General features: G+C 38.8%; 2 protein-coding genes across 6 annotated transcripts in view; one reads left to right on the top strand and one right to left on the bottom strand.

Annotated features, from left to right (window-relative positions):
* Cnksr2 (connector enhancer of kinase suppressor of Ras 2) overlaps positions 1-14112 on the top strand; it is a 263374-nt gene extending 249262 nt beyond the window's left edge. For 4 of the 5 annotated variants that reach the window (XM_040268915.2, XM_040268994.2, XM_005334818.4 and 1 more), the window contains 2 exons: positions 8526-8722; positions 11731-14112. In XM_040268915.2, coding sequence (XP_040124849.1) covers positions 8526-8722; positions 11731-11946 — 413 coding nt within the window. In that variant the 3' untranslated portion in view covers positions 11947-14112. Of the gene's footprint in view, positions 1-1153; positions 3349-8525; positions 8723-11730 lie in introns of those variants that run through there. The other variant, XM_040269078.2, reaches the window with a different exon arrangement.
* Positions 14109-17758, bottom strand: Klhl34 (kelch like family member 34). Its single transcript, XM_005334817.5, has one exon. The coding sequence runs from the start codon at positions 17026-17028 to the stop codon at positions 15094-15096; it is 1935 nt and encodes a 644-aa protein (XP_005334874.2). The 5' UTR covers positions 17029-17758; the 3' UTR covers positions 14109-15093.
* Positions 17759-21268: the final 3510 nt, after the last annotated feature.

The following is a 21268-nucleotide window of genomic DNA, read 5'->3' as shown; positions in this document are numbered from 1 at the left end:
TAAATTTAGAAATGACCTTATGCCCAAGGTTAGATTTTTCTGTTTTCGCTGTTTGAAATTCCATGACCTTATGGAATACATTGGAAAAAGTTATAGCTAGCTTTTCAGTATTTATAATCTTCAAAAAAATGGGGTATTATATTTTGTTTCATTTGACCTACATATGAAGATTACTTAGTTCTCAGCTCCTTTTGTGCACAAACATAATGATGCGATAAACAATTCTGCTGGTTTCTGAACTCTGCTGCATCTCATTTTCTAGATACCAGTGTTATGGGCAACACATGCTACTCCCCATTTTCTAAGAGAGTAATCATGAACACTATACTTTCTTGGTTCCCTCTCTTGATTTGTTTCTTCTTCTGTGTATAACTCAAAAAATATAAAAGGATGTTGCACATAAAATTCAGCCCTAGGATAGAGATAACAAATATTGCCAATTTGTGCCTGCTGATGATACTTGTATTCCTCAAAATAAAATGAACTGAGACTGCAGTTTATTTTATCCAAATTGTTCTTAGTTTCTCAAGTCATTCAGAAACTTCATTCTCTTCTAGTTTCTTAACTCCTTGGTATGTGGCTTATGCTCAGGTGTAAAGTCACCCTTCATCACGTCTACTCTATTACAACTTTTCATTTCTCTTCACTTGTATGGTTTCGCATGCGGCCTCCTTATCAGAGTGATACTAGCTAGACTATTTTACTATCTCAGTAAAATATTAGTTCATGGTAGCATATATCTCAGAAGACCAGAAAACCTTTCCTCATATTTGTTGATTGGATGAATTGGAGGAAAGCTCTTGTATAGAAATTATTTTAATATTTAAAAGACTAATCATTTTAATATAGACATTTCTGATTTAAATTGTAGATATGCATATACAAGTTTAGAGGTGTTACTGTGTATGTTTGGAAGATTGGCATTTCAAACAACCAAACTAAAACAAAAAGTATCCCATTTATGGCCACATAGACTTGCATGCCAACAGAAAGACATTATGGCATTAAAACCATATGCAGTTCTAGCCATATTTTTCTATTTTCTCCTCATGGGTATTGCATGATGGTATTTCTAATACAAATACTAATATGCTTTGGAATAATGGCACTCGAAGGTCTTTCATCATATTGTATCACTGCTTTATCATATTAGGCTAATACACTGCGAGAGTTGGTAGAACCTCTCCATGCCAAATCGGATCCACTTCTGTTGGCACTCAACCCATTGGACTCACAGATTGATAAGCTAATGTTTAGAGAATTTAGATCGGAGAGAGTCGGCACGGCGCAGACTCAACATCAACCTCTTGCAAGCAACTAAAATGGCCTCGTCCTTGCTGTTTATAACAGAAAACAGACTTGTAAAAAGCTTAGATCATCAAGTGTTTTTGGATTGGGGGCCTTTCTACAGGGATATTAAGAGGGGCAGGCCACTCTTAAGAAGAATTCGAGCTATCTACAGTGGGACTAGCATAAGATCAAAGCCAATCAAGATGGAGCACAATAAGAGAAAACTGCCCTTTCTGTGGGAAAACAGAAGGGGAAAGGGTCTTGACTGGGGAAGGGCTCTGTGTGGTGACACCTCAGTTGTATTCTCCTGACACCAGGAAATGAGAGGGATCAGCTCCAATAACTAGAAAATCCTGGCTGTTTAATGGACTCTTCGGTGGCTTCTTTAAGGCAAAGCAGAGGAAACAAATTCTGTATTAAGTGTATTTTGCATTTTTAAAACTTGACGTGCTGTATTGTACTAAATTAAGTGTAATCTATTAAGGCAAGGTATACACAACTTGCTCTGAAACTTAATATGTTTATTCTATTATAAAATGTATTCAGGTGCAACACAGAGACTGCTTTTAGTGACACTAATGAAGGAAATTCCTTATTCCAGGCTTTATTAGACTCCTCAGCTAAAATCCTAACTTTCTCCTTACTTCTTGGCACTTGTATACAAGTGGTGTTGCCTCTTAGGACAGGCATGAGCTATTCTATTCTGTAAAATATTCCAAATCTATAGGCTGTGGTTTTCATTTTTGAAAGTATTTTGTCTGGATGTCTTTCAAACTAGCTTCAGATATTATTTCATATAATGTAACTGGGACCCCTATGGCTCAATAGTGCTTATTTTTCTTGTGGTGAATGTGAAATTTACTTTAGTTGGATAGATACACTGTAATGATTTCAATGCTAATTAATGGATAATTCATACTGTGCAATGAACAGAAATTTAACATTGTATTTTGAAATGTTTTTTTTCTTCCTGTTGCTACAGTGTGTGGTATTGCATAATGTGAATACCTGTAAAAATATAAATTACTTAAAAATAAAAATATGACCAGTTGGTATCAGATATCTTTTTAGATAGCTAAATAATTTGCTAAGTATGCTTGATAGTAAATATCTTTCTAAAAAGAAGTAATCTATGCTTCTTTCTCACAAATGGAATTTGTGTTGTGAATAAAATCACATTGATCTGCCTTACAATTGCCTCTGTGCTCTAACCATTTTAACGTGTTTTTTAAAAAGATGGTTCTGGTATGTAGAATTCCATCAAAAAGCATTTTATTGGCTTTTAATATTAATGGAATTGTTTTGGGTCATTTTCCCTGTTTAAGTCATAGTAAAATTTTATGATCTGAAGAATTTTAGTTTTTTCTCATTAAGGAATTTGGTGACTTTACCTTAATTTTCAAATATAATCATCCCTTAGCTTGAGTTTTTAACTGTCCCAATTATGAATTCCTGCCTAAGAGTGAGGCACCTTGACCTCCATGTCTATTGTTTAAATTTTCTAAATTCTGTGGATAAATCTAGACTGCCATTTATGCTTATGATTGTCCTTCAAAGAATCTTCCCTTCTTTGGGTTGATAAATCAATACTAAAGATATCATGGTTTTGCCATCTGAACTATTTGTCATAAAATCTATTGTAATACCCTAAAAATTTGACCAAGACATATTTGTTATTAAACCACAGAATTTGGCAGAAATTCAGAGAAAGAAGTGTAGAATATAATCTAGCTCTGGTTGTTTCCTCACATCTGTATGGAAGTAAGCTTTAGTGATACACCAGAATTGACAGACATGAACACAGGCCATACTTGATTTTTGTGAAATGTATTATCATTCTTACAAGTATGGTCTGTACCCATTCTAAAAAAAAAAAAAGAAAAAAGAAAAAGAAAAAAAACACTTAGCAATGTTGGTAGAGTCACTCAAACTGTTCTTTTAAGAGAAAGGATTTTTCTTCACTAAAATCAGTTTTTTTCCATCAGAGAAATTGTTACCAAATAGTAATGGTTTGGCATTGTTATTTTGCCTAAAAGAAAATAAATAAATGACTTGTAATTGTGAAATGGGTAATTGATTACAGAGGGAGAACTAAAAGCTAGATTTTTAAAATCTTACACTTTTTTCAGATATAACAAATTGCCTTCTCTTCTCCATGGTTATACAGTGCTAGGCATAGCTAGTTGAGTTATATAAAAGCATGAATTAAGAGAGCTAGCATTTAGTTATACAACAATTCAAATTACAGTGTAAACCCTTCAATAGTTAATCATATTCATCATAAAACCTACAAAGACATTAAATCCATTTAAATTTTAATTGTCACCTTACACATAAATAAGTTATTCTTTGTAGCATGCTACTGAATTAGTATTCATATAAAATATTCCTGTGGTCTCAATGCAAATGCTAATCACTCTTTGTGACAAGATTAGTGTTCTGCATACTTGATATCATTAGCCTGGAAGACTTAAAGTACTCTGTGGTTACAACCACAGAGTTGTAACAAATGCCTCTCAGATTTGACTGGTGACTAATACTACTATGTCCAGCCTTCTCTCCCATTTGTGATTTAACCTTTCCCAACCTTCTGTGCTCATTACACAGCTGTGTTGTAGAAAAAAAAAACTGTTTTCCACGAGGACATCATTGTCCAATTTTAAAAGAGCACAATTCCCTTCTGAATCATATACTAGAAACCATTAACCATTGTTGGTTTAGTACCTCAAGAGCCCAGTTAGTATGCTTATGGTTTCATTTTCATATTTTACTCTCCTTCAACATTGCCATTGCAGGGGCAGGGAAATTGAGAGGATACCAGAGTGAAATTTGGGGTCACTAAAGTTTTATTTTTATTCTTCTCTCCTTAATTTTCACCAGAGAAACAGGAACAATATAACACAATAGGCCTTCCTAATAATTACATAGTGACCAAATAGGCTACATTCTTTGGAGTACTTTGTATATAAAGAAAACCAACACTCCATTTGAATTTGTTTAGTGCACAAAGCACTGTGTCAGATAGAGAATGGGAAGTTAAAACATGAATGACACAAATTTCACTCATGGGAAAATCATACAAATATAGGTTTCTGGAAAAGAGTATACAGGGTTCTATTGAAGCACAGGAAGAAAATCTTTGGAATTTCTCCTTGGGTTTTATAGCTCACCCTTTTGAATTTCTTTTCTGTATATGTCTTATATATCTATTAATATAGAGTAATACATGTACATAAGTTATCAACAACAGATTTTTTTAACTGGTAAGGGTGCATAATCCAAGAAGAAAAAAGCTTGGGAAACCACTGAGCCTGAATATAAGGAAACATATCAACCAAAGACTTTGTGATATTTTAAAAATATATTATCATCTGCTCATAAGCAGTTTGCAGGAGATTCCAACAAAGTAGTATGTTTTATTAGTTAATCTTATCTTTGGGCTTTTCTTTTTCACTATCTAGAAATGATAGGCAACCTGTAAAAACCATACAATGAAGTGTTGTGATATCCACTACATTTCTAGATTTACAATATTTCTTAGTATAGCAGAGTATAAAAGAGATAGTTAAGAGAATCTTTTTTCATCCTGTCAAGTAAAACACAGCCAGAAATGACCCTCCCTTGGCACAGAATACAAGTTAATCACTTAATAGTGATCCTCAAATCTATCAGTTAGTGAAATTTTATATAGGAAAGGAAACTTCTTATGTGCTCTCTGCTTTAATGAAATTGGAATAAAAATGTGTGATCTGACACAGGACTAATTTACATGTTATAAGTGTAAATATAATTTTGAAGAAAATGTATTCTTTCATAGGCCTGGATTTCTTAAATTAGATACAGATTAAAATGTCATTACAGCAGTGATCCACTTCCTCATTAGGAATCACAGAAGGTTCCTATATATGTCCTGTGATTTGAATGTGGTCTAAACTTTGCCAACTTTCAGAAAACATTCATTCAAATTGCAAAAGAGCTGGTTTTCAGCCAGTGTTCCAATGGCTGAACTGGCACATTGAAAAGAAAGTCATTTGGGAAGCAGACCTCACCAAGTGCTTGCCTCCTCGTCCAAAGCAAGCTTCTTCTAAAAGAAGAAAGCAAGGGTTGAAAAGAAAGCGAAGCCTGAAGAGAAATGAGAAGGAGATGAAGAAGAGGGCAAAAAGAGAAGAAAATAAAGGTGCTTTCATATTTTCAGTTGCAACAATAGCCCCAAATGACTTAATTGGTATTCATCTGAGAAAAAAAATCAAGGAAACCAATTGAAAATTATAAACGAAAATAAAGGTCTGTTTTTGTCTTGAATGTTGAGTTCTGTGTTGTTTTGACTGTTGAGCACAGTGAATGAGATTTATAATGTGACTCTGCCCCTCACCCCCTCCTTTGAAAATAAAAGGACTCTTTGTCCAGTCTTAAAATGTTAAATAATTGGTGGCATTTCATGGTAGCCTGGCATCTCAGTCTCTCATCCTTACTCATCCCACTACTGTGTCTTGTGCAGTGTTGCATATGTGTATGATGTGTATGGGATGGAGGGGGGCTTTCTTATCTCTGATAGGAGCCACACTATCTCATTGCCTTGGAAATGTTTCTGTGTTCCGTCTCATTGTGATTCCTTGTTCAAATGTGCTGCCCAGAGATAAATCCATACTCAATTCTTAAGCTGTCAACCCAGATTCTTTGTAGAATTATGTTGTCTTTTGGCTGAATGCTTTTCTCTCCCATAACATCAAGAATGGGAAAAAACTTTCAATTTTTATTTTTAATAGCTATATCACTTTATATTAAAACTTCATTTATCCTACTAAAAGTAAAACTACACTGAAATCTTATAAAAATCAGTAATCTGCCCCAGAATTTCACAATGTTAAGAGAAAGGAAACAAAAAAAACTGGGTCTAATTAAACACACACACACACACACACACACACACACATACAAATACACACACACTAAAGTGTTATGTAATATGGAGAAAATTTTTTTTAAAATGGCAAATTTGCTATATAAAAATACTTTTGCTTCCCTTAAATCCTAACACTGTAATCTGGACCTCTTTTCCCCATCACCTTCCTTCTCCTTTTGAAAAAAATGACAATACATTAGGCTACCTGGTTCCTTAACTACTACAGTATTATCGTATCTGATAGGCCTCCCATTTCTACTTCACCCTCCACTCTATGAAATTAAATCTGGCTTTAGATGTAGTGTTGCCTAAAGGCAAAACGGATGATCACTACTGGACAATTCTTTGGGGTCCTTTCCTGGCCTATGATTTTATGAAATGGAATTATGCTGTTTAAATGTATCCTTGTTTTTACAATTTCATTTAGTTATTCTAAATGACCATATGATTTTCTGCCTTCTTTGTTTCAAAGCATTCTCAATTTTAAAAAATCTCATTGCATCCATCATGCTTTTAACCCACAAAGCACTCCTTCCTTTTTATAGTCTTTCATTCATCCATCCATTGAAAGAAATCCTGGAGCTGTTGAAAACATTGAAGGATGAGCTAAGAAAATTTAAAAATCTGTTATTTAAATGGATTTTTGTATTTTCAGATAATAATTCTAATTTAGATATATGGTTAGGAACTTAAAACTCATGATAGAGGACTTAGTGATCACATATGCTAATGGATAAGAAGGAATTTTCTAATGGAAAAACTCAATGATCATACCTACTATAAGTTGCTAACCTTAGTAGCAGAACCAGGAGATAAATATGAAATTTAAATAAAAATACTTTTTGATCCTAAAGGTGATCCTTTAAAATTAAGGTGCTGTATTTTGGGGGCATTGGGGCAGTTTTAGATATTATTTTTTAAAAAAAAAATAGTATGCTACATTTTAAGGGAGCCTCTTAGCACCTAATGTTAAATACATAGTTCAAATAGTTCCTTAAAAAATGGCAGTATAGAATTTTTCTCAAAATCATGATTTCTGGGGCAGACTGCTCAGTTACAGTTCTAGCCGCCCCACTTATGAAGTATGGCCGTGAATGAGGTTGTTTCCTGCTATGAACTGAAGATCAAATATACCTTCTCTTAATATTATAGTGAGGATTAAATGAGATTGTGAATTAAGCATTTACCCTACTGCCTGGCACATATAAATGTTAACTAGAACCATTTAGGAGTTGTTTTGGTTTTTTTTTTTTTTTTTGAGACTGTGTCAGAAAGCCTAAAATATTCACATGAACCATGGTAGAATAAATAACATCCCATGTTTACTCTTTTGGACAATATAATGACTATACCTCAATTTTGGTCCTATTAAATATGATACAGCCCTCTCTATCACCCCAAGCAAAATCCTAGTTCTTCTTTGGTTATCATTATGATAAACAAACTTATATGCTTATCACTGATATAACATCAGAATTCAGGTAATTAAAAAATAAGGAGATTTATTTGTCCAGCTATATCTAAAGTCTTTACCTGAACCAGTCTCTTAATTTTTTCTCAAAAATATTTAATTGGAGTATTTTCTTCCCATGTCTTCATAAATATTAAGTAGCTTATCTTAGTACATGTCAAATTTTTTTCCTTATATTTGCATATAAATATATTCCCATGTTTCACTTTAACACGATATTGATGACAATTTACAATCAGCTACTGTAGTTATATTATTACAATTCACCAAGCATTACTATGTCAGTTATATGAAACCTAATAGTCCATAAAACTACTGGAAGATTTTTATAATCAAATGTATGCTAATGATGCCATTTCATATTATGAAGTCTAGAAAAATGTAAAAGTCAGTATTGATAAACCAGGAAAGCTCTATTAACCAGCATTTCTGTGCTTATCAGTATAATTATAAGGGATATTCACTGATATTCTTTAAAAAATGAAATTATGTACAAGATTATTTCCATGTTGCATACCTTTTGTACTCTAATTCTTTGAACTTAATGGATTCAAGATATAATATGGTAATTTGCTATTAATAGAATATTTGGTAATCAAAGAATCCTATTATTAAATCATTCTAAAACAATTAGTTTCCCATAGCTAATCTAATATTACCCAATGTAACTAACAGCTATGGGGTGTTTTGGGGGGATTTTTTTGTTGTTGTTATTTAAATATTATAGTGCATTCCCAATCATTCATTATCCTGTTTTTCAAATAGTTTTGATTTTTAGTAGATTTTTCAGAGTAGCAAATATTGTTTGTTACAGTGGATTTATTTCTCTTTCTCCCTCTCCACCCCTCCCCAACATTACAGGTGAAAGTAGGGAGGAAAAGTTAGGAGATTCATTGCAAGATTTATACAGGGCACTGGAGCAAGCCAGTCTGTCACCACTAGGAGAACATCGCCTTTCAACCAAGATGGAATACAAGCTGTCATTTATTAAAAGATGTAATGATCCTGTAATGAATGAAAAACTACACAGGCTGAGAATTCTCAAAAGCACTTTAAAGGTAAGACATTAATTGAAAAGAGAAATATTTCTTAGGAGATTCATTCTTGAACTGAAAGTGAATGACCAGATACTATAAATCAAGCAATACAAAATAGGGAACTGGAGGATGAAAGAGATAAACAATAAGAAACTAAAACTGAAGCTGAGCTGTCCTACATCATAGTATATTGATAAAGAGATCATGTTAAGGTTTCATTAAAGTCTGAAAACACTTATGAAATGTTGTGTGACTTAGTTCTAGGAGAAAACAGGATGTGTGATTATTTTTACAAAAAACATAGGGCTAGTATTATTCCTCAGTCTTTTGATTCCTAAGATAAATATGCATTTGTATAATTATTACAGTTGCATGAAAAATGCAATAGTTGATGCTAATTTAATTAAGATAGTTTGTGAATATTTCTTGCATGAACTACATATAGCACATTTGGAGTGAAGCCACCGTGATTCATGTTCCATGTAGAAATTGCATAATTGTTCTATTTACACTATCAGTTCACAACTCACATATTACTTTCCTATTATACATTTCTATAAGTGCTTACATTGTTTCCCGCCTTCTTATTATGCCACTCCCAGATTAGGAAGGAGGTGGCAAGGACAAGGGACCACTAAAGAGACAGGAAGTTGAAGAAGGGGGCAAACAAGTGAGCCCCCCTCTCACTGTGTGCATATGGGGATAGGGAGCAGAGGGTTGGAGTTGAGGGTATACCACATCAAAAACCTGATCAGGCCCTTTGAACAATCAAAATCAAAAATAACTTTCATACATAGAATGTAGCACAATATTTTTTAAAAAGAAAAAGTCATTGGCTTCTGTGGGAAATATTTCAGAAATAAGCATGCTGGTAAGGTTTTGTAATTTTGAAATATAGGTAACTACCAAAGAGATAAACTAAATAAATTATTTTGACAAAATTTCATGTAATAAGCAGCCATGTTTTCAGTCAATTAGCCTTTTTGGGGGGGGGGGCGTAGCGGGAAGTTACCAGGGATTGAACTCAGGGGCACTCAACCACTGAGCCACATCACCAGCCCAACTTTATATTTTATTTAGAGATAGAGTCTCACTGAATTGCTTAGTACCTCGACATTGCTAAGGCTGGCATTGAACTCGAGATCCTTCTGCCTTAGCCTCTGAAGCTGCTGGGATTACAGGCCTGTACCACCATGCCCGGAAGTCAATTAGCTTTTTTTTAATCTTTATTTATTTATTTATTTATTTATTCATTCATTCATTCATTCATTTATTGTTGATGGACCTCCATTTTATTCATTTATTTATATGTGGTGATGAAAATCAAACCCAGCACCCCACACATGCAAGGCAAGCACTCTACCACTGAGCCACAACCCCAGCCCTCAAGTAGGGTAGTTGTGCAAATGTTATTGCAAATCTATAGGAAAACCTAATGGTAACTTAGACCATGATTTATAGAGAGTCTATAATAGTCATAAAAATAATTACAGTGATCAGCTCTATACCAAAGGCATTCTCCTTCTCCTGTTTTATATCCCCACCCCACCCCCAAAAACAACATTTTCTTCTAGTGACACAGAGTATGAGCTACTGCCAATGTTCAGTTCAATAAAGTATTGATGAAGCATTAGGTATGTGATGCTGTACTTGACTATCTGGGACAATGAAAATGAAAAAGTCTCTGTAAAGGAAACACCCTCACTTGTAAAAATGAACTACAGAATCCTGTAATTTTGCACATGGAAAATTAATAGGTTATCGGGTGGGAATGTAGCTCATTGGTAGAGCACTTGCCTAGCATGTGTGAGAGAGGCCTTGGATTCAATCCTCAATGAAGGGAAGAAGAAGGAAAGGAGGGAAGAGGGAGGGAGGGAGGGAGAAGATTTTATAAATTATAAAATCTTCCATTATGAAAGGACAACTGATCAAGCAATCTCAGTTGTGCCTAGTCCCTGGACATTTTTTAATATTTTTTAGTTATACACGGACACAGTGTCTTCATTTTATTTATTTATTTTTATGTGGTGCTGAGGATCGAACCCAGTGCCTCACACATGGGAGGCAAGTGCTCTACCCCTGAGCCACACCCCAGGCACCTAGTCCCTGGACTTTTAACAGGAACTCTTACCAAGCACAGATGTCAGATCCTACCGCAGGCAATTTTTACCATCCTTAGTTCCAGCCCTGTTCCATGTCCTGCCACTCACCTCAAAGACTAAACCACTTCTTAAGCTCCTTGATATATTCTTTTCCTCCCAACTTTGGCTTGCAGAGAGGCATGCCTTCTCACTTCCTGTAGAACATTTCCTGCACTTCTTATCCTTTCTTTATCTCATAAAAGACAGAACTGGACTTTTCATACTGTTTTAACCCCTTCTCCTCCATCCCACTTTTCACCTGGAAGATTCTCTTTTACCATAGTCAATAGTTGTAAGTTATGCCAAGATGAAGCTTAGTCTTCAGCTGAGCCCCAGCCACCAACGTGGAAGGGAGAGTCATTCTCCATTACAAGCCCCCGTATTACAGGAAGAGAATCATAACATTCAACATTCAACTATCAAGAATTTTGTATTAGAATTCTGTATTTGTGTGAGTAGTTTACCATATAGAAAGGGAGGACAGATTGCCAAAGTAACTCAAGAGGTAGGATGTGGTAAGTCCACTCATTGGCAGGGATGGAAAATTATAGGGACATCAGTGAAAGAGAAAACCTTTTCTCCAAGTGTTTAAGGAGATTTGAGTAAATGAAAGGCTCTTAAACTGGATCTTAAAACAAAGGAAGGTTTCCATAGACAGAGATGGGCAACAGGAGAAACAGAGGAAAAAAAATAAATCAGTGTGGGCAACATAAGGTATACATCAGGAGTAGAAAAATTACACTAGGATTTGAATCTAAACATCTGAGTGTGTGTATAACAAAGATGTTTTAGGAGCTTCTGGATTATTTTTTAACCTGTTAACTTTTCATTTTAAACTTGAATAAAAGTTTATCCCCATTGTAACCATTGAATTCCTTTGCTTTTCAGGCCAGAGAAGGGGAAGTAGCCATTATTGATAAAGTCCTAGACAATCCAGAGTTGACATCTAAAGAATTCCAACAGTGGAAGCAGATGTACCTCGACCTTTTCTTGGATATCTGTCAAAACACCACCTCAAATGACCCATTAAGTATTTCTCCTGAAGTAGATGTAATTACTTCCTCTCTAACACACACTCATTCCTACATCGAAACGCATGTGTAAGTGCATTCAGCCTTCAGGCCATCTAGTACCTGCTGGTATTCTGAACAAGTATATAAGGTAGTTTTTATATCAATGTGCAGGATACTTGACAAGCTATACTTTAATGTTACCAAACTATATGAAACAAACCATATATGATCACAATACCACTGTCTTTAATGAGCATTTGTATATTTTATATGCAATCAGTGCTCAGCTTATGTTTACCATGTGCAAACTCAACTATCTTTAATGACTTAAAATTAACTTTTGCAAACAATTCTGAATACAGGTGGTCTTCAAGTAGTAAAACCACAAAAAGGCAGTTTTCTATCTAAGGTCATCTTTTCTCCCTTTAAGTTAATTTTATATAAATAAGACTTCAAACGTAAATCACATTTTTTCAGGTGCAGATATCCTTGTGGGTGGGAAAGAATTTAAACCTTTTTTATATTTATTAAAATGTCCTAAGAATTTTCTTAAACATTGCACAAAGTTTAATGCTGTAGTTTTATTTTTGTGAAATGTAGGTGTGCGTACAAGAGTTAAGCAAACTAGAAGAGCATCGACATAAGAAAAGTTCAGGTATCTAATATTCGTCTTAATAGTCTATTAACTTGTGAAAGCTGGTTAATGGAAATATTATTCCAAATCTATGAGAACACTTAATGGTTTATCAGGGCAAAGCTTTGTAAGATGTTTTTGTAACTAAGACCAAAATTGAAGATAGAGCTGCTTTATTTTCTTGGTTTAAATCTTCCTTTATTTTTGTAGTGATGAAATGCTGATTGTGTACAGAAGAATTTAAGAATGGATTTTTTTAAACAGACTTAACTCACCCAGAAAGGCAGCTAACAGCTATATATATAAGTTCAGCCCAAACTCATGTTTTTGAACTCTTAACTCTTAAAAGATGACAAGGTATAAACTGAAATGAATCAACTTTCCAGTTAGTCTCCAGTCCCCCCCCCACCCAGTCCATTAATTGAACTTACTTAATTATACTTCAGGAAGGGAAGTAAAATATGTTTAATTATAGGCAGATGTGTATTATATAAAGAAAACAATGTTAAAAATAAAAATGTACTTCTCACCTAAGGAGCAAGAGGGTGATGGTCAGAGAGATGTCACATTGAATTCCATGAGAGAAACAATTTAGAGGTTTTTCCTAGCATCATGAATTGTTCTATAGAGTGGATGAAGCCTATGAAAAGGTCCTCTTCATATATTTCCATTTATAAGCGTCTCGTTTTTGAAAGTGATCACAGCATGAAAATGACTGTGCTGCTTTTTAGTGTCTGGCTGCATAACGTGCAAGTCACAATTTGCTATTTTTTCCAGGAGGAGGAAGGGACCCTCCTTTACTATTCTATATCCTAAAATCTACTTCTAATCAGCTTTATACTGTTGCCTGTACAGCTCAGTGAATGTACTTACATCTTTAAGAGTTCAGATATATGCCAGTGAATATTTTTGCTGTAGAGGAGAAAGTAAAACTCCACAGCGGGGATCTTTTTCTTTGCTTTTGAAACCACCATTGAATCACTATCGTTTTGCAGACTTTGCACAACTGTACAGGAGAGTGGCCTTTCTACAGCACATTTTCAGTAATCCTGTATTTAGTCAAAATGGATGAGAAATCATGTATTAATGTTTGTATGGAATTTTGGGTCCAGTGTAATATTTTTATCATTTAAAAACTCTATTTGTAAAAACATTTATTTACTGCATGGATATTGATGCACATTAAATTTGTGGGATTTTGTATATGTAAAAACAAAACAAACAAACAACAAAAAAAAACCTTTTGTCCTAAAATGAAGTGTGCTTGTTACAGGTGTTTAGACTTATTGATGTTTACTAGACCAAATGTGTATGTTAATTTAAAAATATTTGTATCTGATGGATGTGTCACGTAAACAGGAGCCAGGTTATGGCCTGTAAACAGCAAGCAGTTGATGGGAAGACTAGCTCTGTTGCTACTAAGCAGCTTCTACTTTTGTAAAGTCAGCTCTGTTGTTTAAATGGTAAAAATTAAACTAATGAAACGTTACAAGACTCGTGGCTAGCCTAGCATGAAAGAGATCTTTTAACACTATATATCTGTACAATTTATTGCATTAGTTTCAAATCTAGGAGAGAGGCACCATTGTAAACTGAAGTCAAATAAATTCAGCTCTTAATGAATCCTTATAAAGCACCTACTTTATTCATGCAAAGTCCTTACCACATTTCTTTGTGACCTAATCACACAACCACCAGCACTAACACCACCCCAGTTATGAGTTCCAATTTTGCCACCTCCTTGTTGGCACAAGCCAGAAGGAAAACCTGTCTCAAGCTTTCAAGTATCTTCTCTGAGACCTTGAAAAATCAATCCGGTTTCCCACTTACCTACACAAACAGAAAAAACTTCACCTATTCTTCTTTCCTTTCTCTGTGATTCTTTTGGGGGAAGTGGGGAGAATCCACCAAAAAAATAAGTTAATTATTTTTTTACAAATACAGACTATTGTTGCTAAGGTTTGCTGAAATATGACTTTAAACCGATGAATTACCTGAAGCCAGTACAAAAGCAGACTAGAGGTGGAAACCAGGGATGGAAAGATTTAACCAAGGATACTGTCTCAATACTGAGATTTTTCCCCCTCTCAGTTTCCTATTTTTATGGAACTATCAGAGCAGAACTATAACTGTGGCTCTGGTTCATAAAATCATAGTTATCCCTACAATGATTTCATACTGCTTAACCAAGGCACTTTTCCTTCACTATTTATTCTGATAATGCCATCTTCTAGGAGTATTTATTACAGCTTTTATAGCCAACAATTTTCTGGGATTTGTATATAACTTTGTGAACATTTTTGACCTTTTTGTGGGGAGGGAGCAGGAAGCTATTAACTGTTTGGCATCTAGGGAACCACTTTAAGAGGGGAAATAGGGCTCATTTTATTTTCAAAATACCAGTTCATTGAAGCTGATTCATATATCCTTCCATGTGACCTCTCCTGTCTCCCATTCTCAACTCAAGAGGAGCTGTTTCCCTTTAGCCAATGCCTCTTTTACCGCCTCAATCTTCAGAAGCCACTCTGCTATCAGAATTCCACTGTGGAAAAGCCCATCTGTTGCACGACTTTTTCCTTCATCCTCCCTGAGACAGAGACTAGATTAACCCAGCATTAAACCTAGAAAGTCTCCAGGCCCTTCCTCCCTTTCTTCATCCCCACCCTCAGTCAGCTGCAGCACCGCGCACTGTAGGCCGCTCCAGGCCCAGGGCAGCGCGCAGCTAATGTCCTCCCAGCGGTCGAGGTCCAGATCGTAACCCACCACATTACGGGTAGGCACCTGGCGCGAGTCCCGCCACTTGAGGCCGCCCAGCAGCAGCACAGTCTCCTCCACCACTGCCAACCCATAGCAGAAGCGGTCATAGGGCAGTGGCCTCAAACGAGTCCACTGATCCGAACCAGGGTCATAGCGCTCGATCTCGGAGAAGGGTTCATATCGTCCCAGAAAGGCAAACACTGCGCCTCGCAGCACCGCTAGTTGGTGCCCGAAGCGGGCTGTGCCCATGGGCGCCTTCTTGCTCCATATCCGCTCCCCAGGGCCCAGGGCATACAAGTCCCGGAGGCTACTAGCACCGCCCTCACCTCTCCCCGCCTTGCCCCCAGAGATGTACACAACATCCCGGTCTCCAATGGCCCCTGCATGGCCATGCAGCGCCCGAGGCAGCGTCGCAGCTGCAGTCCAGCGGTCCCTGCGCAGGTCGTACATCTCCACCGAGGCCAGAGCTTCACCACTAGCTCCTAGGCCTCCAACAGCCAGAAGAGACTCGCCCACCACACCGCACCAGAAGTAGGCGCGCGCTTCTCTCATGTCGGGCACCGCGGTCCAAGCGTGGAATCGCGGGTCATAACGGTGCACTTGGGCCGTGACCGCCCATGGGCCATCAGCCAGGGGAGTGGAGGGGCTGCCAAAAGAAGTCTCCCCACCCAGGACAAACAGAAAGTTACCCACGGTACACACGCTGTGCCCCAGCAGTGGTGCAGGCAGCTGCGTGAGGCTGCGCCAACGGTGGTTGTACACGTCAAAGGCCACCACGTCCTGGGTGACCTCCCACTCCTTTTCTTCCTCCTCCATCTCTTCTTCTTCCTCCTCCTCCTGGGGTTCAGCTGCTGGGCCTGGGTGCCTGGCTGCTGCCTGTGGAACCACGACCTCCTCTATCACCGCCTCCCGCCCCCTGCGACCCCCGATCAACAAGATGCGGGTCTGGGGGCTCCGGATGCTAGTCTGTTCACAGTGTAGGAGCGGCTGGCGGGAGGGTGCTGTATGATAGTTAAGGGCCTGGATGATGAGGCCCTTGACCCGAGCGGGCAGGGCAAGACCAGAGCCTGAGTATACACGCCTTAGGACCTCAGGGGGCACCAGGCCAAAACGTATACGTTCAAGCAGCGCAGCACTGTGCGCCAGGCGCTCAGCTGCTGGCTCCTGCCGCAGCCAGGCCAGCGTCAGACCCAACAACCAGGCCTCGGGCACCCGTGCCACGTCGGGGTCACCTAGCATGGCTTTTAGGGACGCTGGATTCAGTTCCAGCAGCCCCGCGGGCCCCACACCCAGCGCAAACAGCTCCCGCAAGTGGCGCACGATGCAGCGCTCAGCCGCGCCCAATGTCTGCGCCAGGCCAAAGCGCGCTGCCACGTTGGCGGTGAAGCAGCAGTTCTCCGGGGACAGCTGACGCTCCAGGTAGCGACCACACAACCCCAAGGCCTCGGTGACTTGCAGGTAGCTGGCGGCCTCCAGAGTGTCCTCCACGGTATCCATGGAGAGAGGCAGCCAGGCAGTGTAGATGAAGTCCAATAAGCGCTGCAGGCCGGCCGCCGACGGCACGTGCAGGTGGATCACGCGGGCCCGTGATTCCCGGGTGTGGCTCTTGAACAGCGCCCTGAAGTAATCGCTGGAGCACGCAAGCAGAGACCTGTGCGCCGGGAACTCGCTGCCCTCGGCCTCCAGTGTCACGTCGCACAAGAAGCCCTCGGCGCGCAGGGCCTGGTAGCCGGTGAGCAGCGCGCCGCCATGAGCTTTGCAGTAAGACAGGAAGTAACTCATGATGCCCTGGGCGGGAAACAGCCGGTCCGGGAATGGAGCCAGCCGGGCGCGGCTGGAGACATCCCAGGGCACGGAACCCCCAAAGCCCCTAAACGAGTGGCAAAGACCCTAGCAGGCCATTTTTGCCGGCTCAGCTTAAAGCCCAGGGCGCTTTCATCCAGGACCGCCCGCTGGTCGCCCCGTGCCCCTCTCAGAGAAAATCTGGTCTGAGAACTGTTTCCAGAAGTCCCTAGTAGCCGAGGACGCGAAATTTGGAGTCTTCCAGGGGATGTGGGGCTTGGTTTCAGAGGCTGCGAAGGCTGCCAGCGCGTTGCCCAAAGCCCCCTCCTCTGCCCAATTTAGGTAACCCACACCTACGCACCAGGGGCGGCGGTGGCCGCGCACCATCACCTGGAAGGGCCGAGCTGCCGGTGGCCAGAGGAGGTACAAGATATCCGACGGCCCCAAAACGCAGATGCAGCCTGACTGCGGGCGTTCTGGTAGTGTGGGGCGAGGGTTCTGACCTCCTGGTTGTGGACGAGTAGGACGGGTTCTGAGGGCACCCGGGAGGGCCAGAGACAACTGGCTACGGGGCAGAGGGGGGTGAGCATGTTCCGCGTAGAGGATCAAATCAAGGCCTAGGGGATTAGACTAGGGGACGGGGGAGGGCCGCAGGTCAGCGCAGCGCGCAGCTAGTTGAAAGCGTGATTGGGCGCCGCACATAACATGCTGGTAGCTCACAGTGACAGGAATAGCGCGCCACCTCGGCCTGTCTAGCGCGCCCCGCCCCAACTGCTGGCTGCGAACAGTGGGGGCCCAAGAGAAAGCGAACCGGACCAGGGACCTGATTCGGGTGGCCCGACTGGCTGCTAGTCACCAGGAGTGTTTCTGTACCTTGGTTATGGTTAGGGAGCGAACGCTCCTGTGAGGTACAAGTCTCCAGAGAGCCTCAACTTGGTGGTGTCCAGGAAGAGGCGCCCTGCTGGGCAGGACGACGGTCGACCTTCTGGTGCCTGCCGCTGTGCCCGAGAAGGAAGCCCCTGGATCAGCTTTCTGCTTTAAAGAGGCCCTAATGTGTCTGGAGCTAGCGGGAATTAAACGGTGACTTTGCGCGCTGACACCCAGCAGGGCTGCTATGCACAAAGGAGACTTCCGAAAAAGGTCTCCTGGACAAATCCAGGCTTCCCGCCAGGGGCGCTGAGTAACGCTCTACTCACCTGGGCTCACCCGTGCGTGCGAGATACTGGGCCTACTCTGCGCCCTTCCCAAGGCAGGTCATGTCTCTGAGGATGCCTCTTTTCATATTCCCCATTTGGGAATTTGCTCCCACCCCTTCGCTACCGCCCCAGCTGAGTTCTTTCTTTCCATTCTTGGACCCTGCTCAACCCATCCCTTTGCAACACGGACAAGGAAATTGTAGCTGACTTGGATTTTCTTTGGCCACTTCCTTTAAAAGAAATAATTCTTTATAGTTTTCTCTCCCTGTTTTTCCATGTCTGATCTAATTACTGGCTGCTACATCCTCAATGCCATGATAATGAGCAGGAAGATAGCAAAGCTCCATAGAGCTGGAGCTTCTTGGGAGGACTCCTCCTGGTGAAGTTATTTTTATAAGAAACACCCAGTACAGAAATTATGACTAAAAGTACTCCAATGTTGAGACATTAGGAGAGTCTGTCCATCTCCTGCTTCCTGCTCTTAAATAACTAAATGATTGATATAACTGATCTCTCTTGCCAATTTGGAAGCTTCTGTGTGTTTACTTTCATTTAGAATTGATTTTTCTGTTTTCTAATGCAATTCCTCTGGCAGTCTATTTTAAGTGAACTTTTTGAAGGCATCTGAAATAACTTGTATTTCTGGCAGTTGGGGTTGTATTTCATGGGTGGGGGGAGTCTGTCATTTCCTGCTTAGTGTGCCACCAGTACTTAAAAGGTCTCCTATTAGAAATAATTCTTTAAATGCATAAAAATATTAGAAAAAGAATTTTGCTTTCAAAGATAGAAGTGCATTATAAGTTAAATTGCCAGATTACAAAGTGCAGGCAGAGGCTCGGCTGAGCTTCCTTAAACTTCAGATACTAAAAGTGCTCCAATATGAATTCCTAATGTTATAGCTACAGATGGGTTCAGAGAGGGTATATTCATTTGTAGATATTTGGATAGGGGTTAATATTAAAATTCTGGGTTCAAAAGTAAAATATCAGTATGGTTCACTTTGCACAGATCTGTATTTTGAATTTACATGGCCTTTATTCAACACAACTGAATTTTGCTAGAAGTGATTTTTTTTTTAGATCATTTAGCCAAACCTTGTCCCTTTTCTCTAAAACCTACTTTAGTTTTAAACAATTAGGACAAATGAGCCCCAGAGAGAGTATGGTTTGTCTGGATGGCTTGGATATTTAGTTACAGAATCTGGACAAGAATCCAGTGCTCCCTTCCCACTATGTGACCTTGTATATGATAATAAAATAGTGCCACACACTTTATTTAAACCAACTATTTGGGGGTAATAAAATATGATTATTGCCTTATCAATTTAAAATCATTTAAATGTTTTTTAAACAGCATATTTTTAACCCAGAAACTGGATCGCGTCACTTCAGAACTGCCCATCACTGCATTTCAGCCAAATCCAAAATGTCACACTTCAGATGCCATAGAAAACTTTACATTTTAACATCAAAACTCCAGTTCTACACAACAAGTATGTGTTTGTTATTCACCAATATGTTTTGCCAGTGAGGATATAATGAAGTATGCTAACTGAAGACATTTTGATATTAGATGTATTTATAAGAACTTATTTAGAAAATGTTTTAACTGTCAACCCAAGGAAATCAGTATCTTTGAGTAATGTTTATGTTGTGCCAGTATTGTGATTTCTGTGCAATATTAAGTATGCTAAATAAAATTTCATTGTGTTTTTAAATTGTGGAGGATGTGTGTCTTAAATTAATTTCTAAGTCCATTTAGGCTACTATAACAAAACACACCTCACAAGGGGTAATTTATAGTGCTGTCACATTAGGGAGTCACATATGAATTTGGTTAACATAATTGTACATGTTTTAAAAAATTCAAAGCTATCAACTTTCATGTACAATGGACATTATAATTTTTTACAAATATAATGTTCTATTTTAGGTAACAGAATTAAAATATAATCAGCCTACCATAGAATTTGCCCACGTGAAGTTTACAGTTCAGTGTTTCTTAGTATATTCCCAAAGTTGTACAGCCATCAGTCTCTAAATTTAGAATATTTTCTTCACCTCAAAAAGAAATCCTTTACTCTTCTGCTGTCATTTCCCTATACCATCAGCCCCCAGGCTCTAAGCAGTCACTAATATACTTTCTTTCTGTATATATTCTGGACATTCCATATAAATATTACAATACATGATCTTTTGTAACCAATTTGTTTCACTTAGCATGTTTTTAAGATTTGTCTATTGTAATGCACTTTTGAGGAATAAAAAGACTATATAATGATAATATTGGAAACCTTTTCTCAAAACCACAAAATTCTACATTTTACCTATTAGATATTTAGGATCTAGTTCTTTGGCAGGTTAGCCCTTTGTCATTCTATCATTACTGGCTCTTTTCAATCCAATCTGCTTTCTTCCAACACATGAATTCTGGCAACCTCCATGGAAAGCCTATTATTAGAAATTGACACATGAAGTTTATTGTGAAAACATAATTACAAAAAACAACATGCATGCAGTAGGGAAAAAAATCCGTGTTCACCTTTGCAAGGCCAATTTTTCATGTGTGTGAAATATATTTTGTCTTTGTAACATGCAATTCAAGCAGGTGTGTGTGTGTGTGTGTGTGTGTGTGTGTGTGTGTGTGTGTTAATCATGAGTAATGTTGGTATTCTGGCCCAGCTGACAGCTCAAGAAGTAGTGTGGTGAGCGGGGAAGGGCTAGCCTTGGGAGTCAGTCAGACTTGGGCAACAATTCCAAATCCACTTACAGTTCTGTCTCATGTGACTGTAAAGCAAGTGTCTTAAATTTTGTGATTATCATTTTATTATTTTTAAAAATAGGATATTGACTCTACATTGGTGTCACTGTGGAAATAAGATTTTACATAATATATGATTATATATAATATACATAAGATTATAAATAACAGTGACATATATCCTATATTTATGTGTATATATGTGTGTGTATACATATGTGTGTATATAGGTGTGTGTGTGTGTGTGTGTGTGTGTGTGTGTAACTGTTCCTGGCACACAAGGT

The sequence above is a fragment of the Ictidomys tridecemlineatus genome, chromosome X, assembly GCF_052094955.1.
Source record: "Ictidomys tridecemlineatus isolate mIctTri1 chromosome X, mIctTri1.hap1, whole genome shotgun sequence".
Classification (NCBI taxonomy): domain Eukaryota; kingdom Metazoa; phylum Chordata; class Mammalia; order Rodentia; family Sciuridae; genus Ictidomys; species Ictidomys tridecemlineatus.
Note: the sequence above shows the minus strand (reverse complement) of the source record. Positions and strands in the feature narration are given on the sequence as shown.

Excerpts from the sequence above, each read along its gene's own strand:
- Klhl34 (XM_005334817.5), bottom strand. The coding sequence starts at position 17,028 with ATGAGTTACTTCCTGTCTTACTGCAAAGCTCATGGCGGCGCGCTGCTC.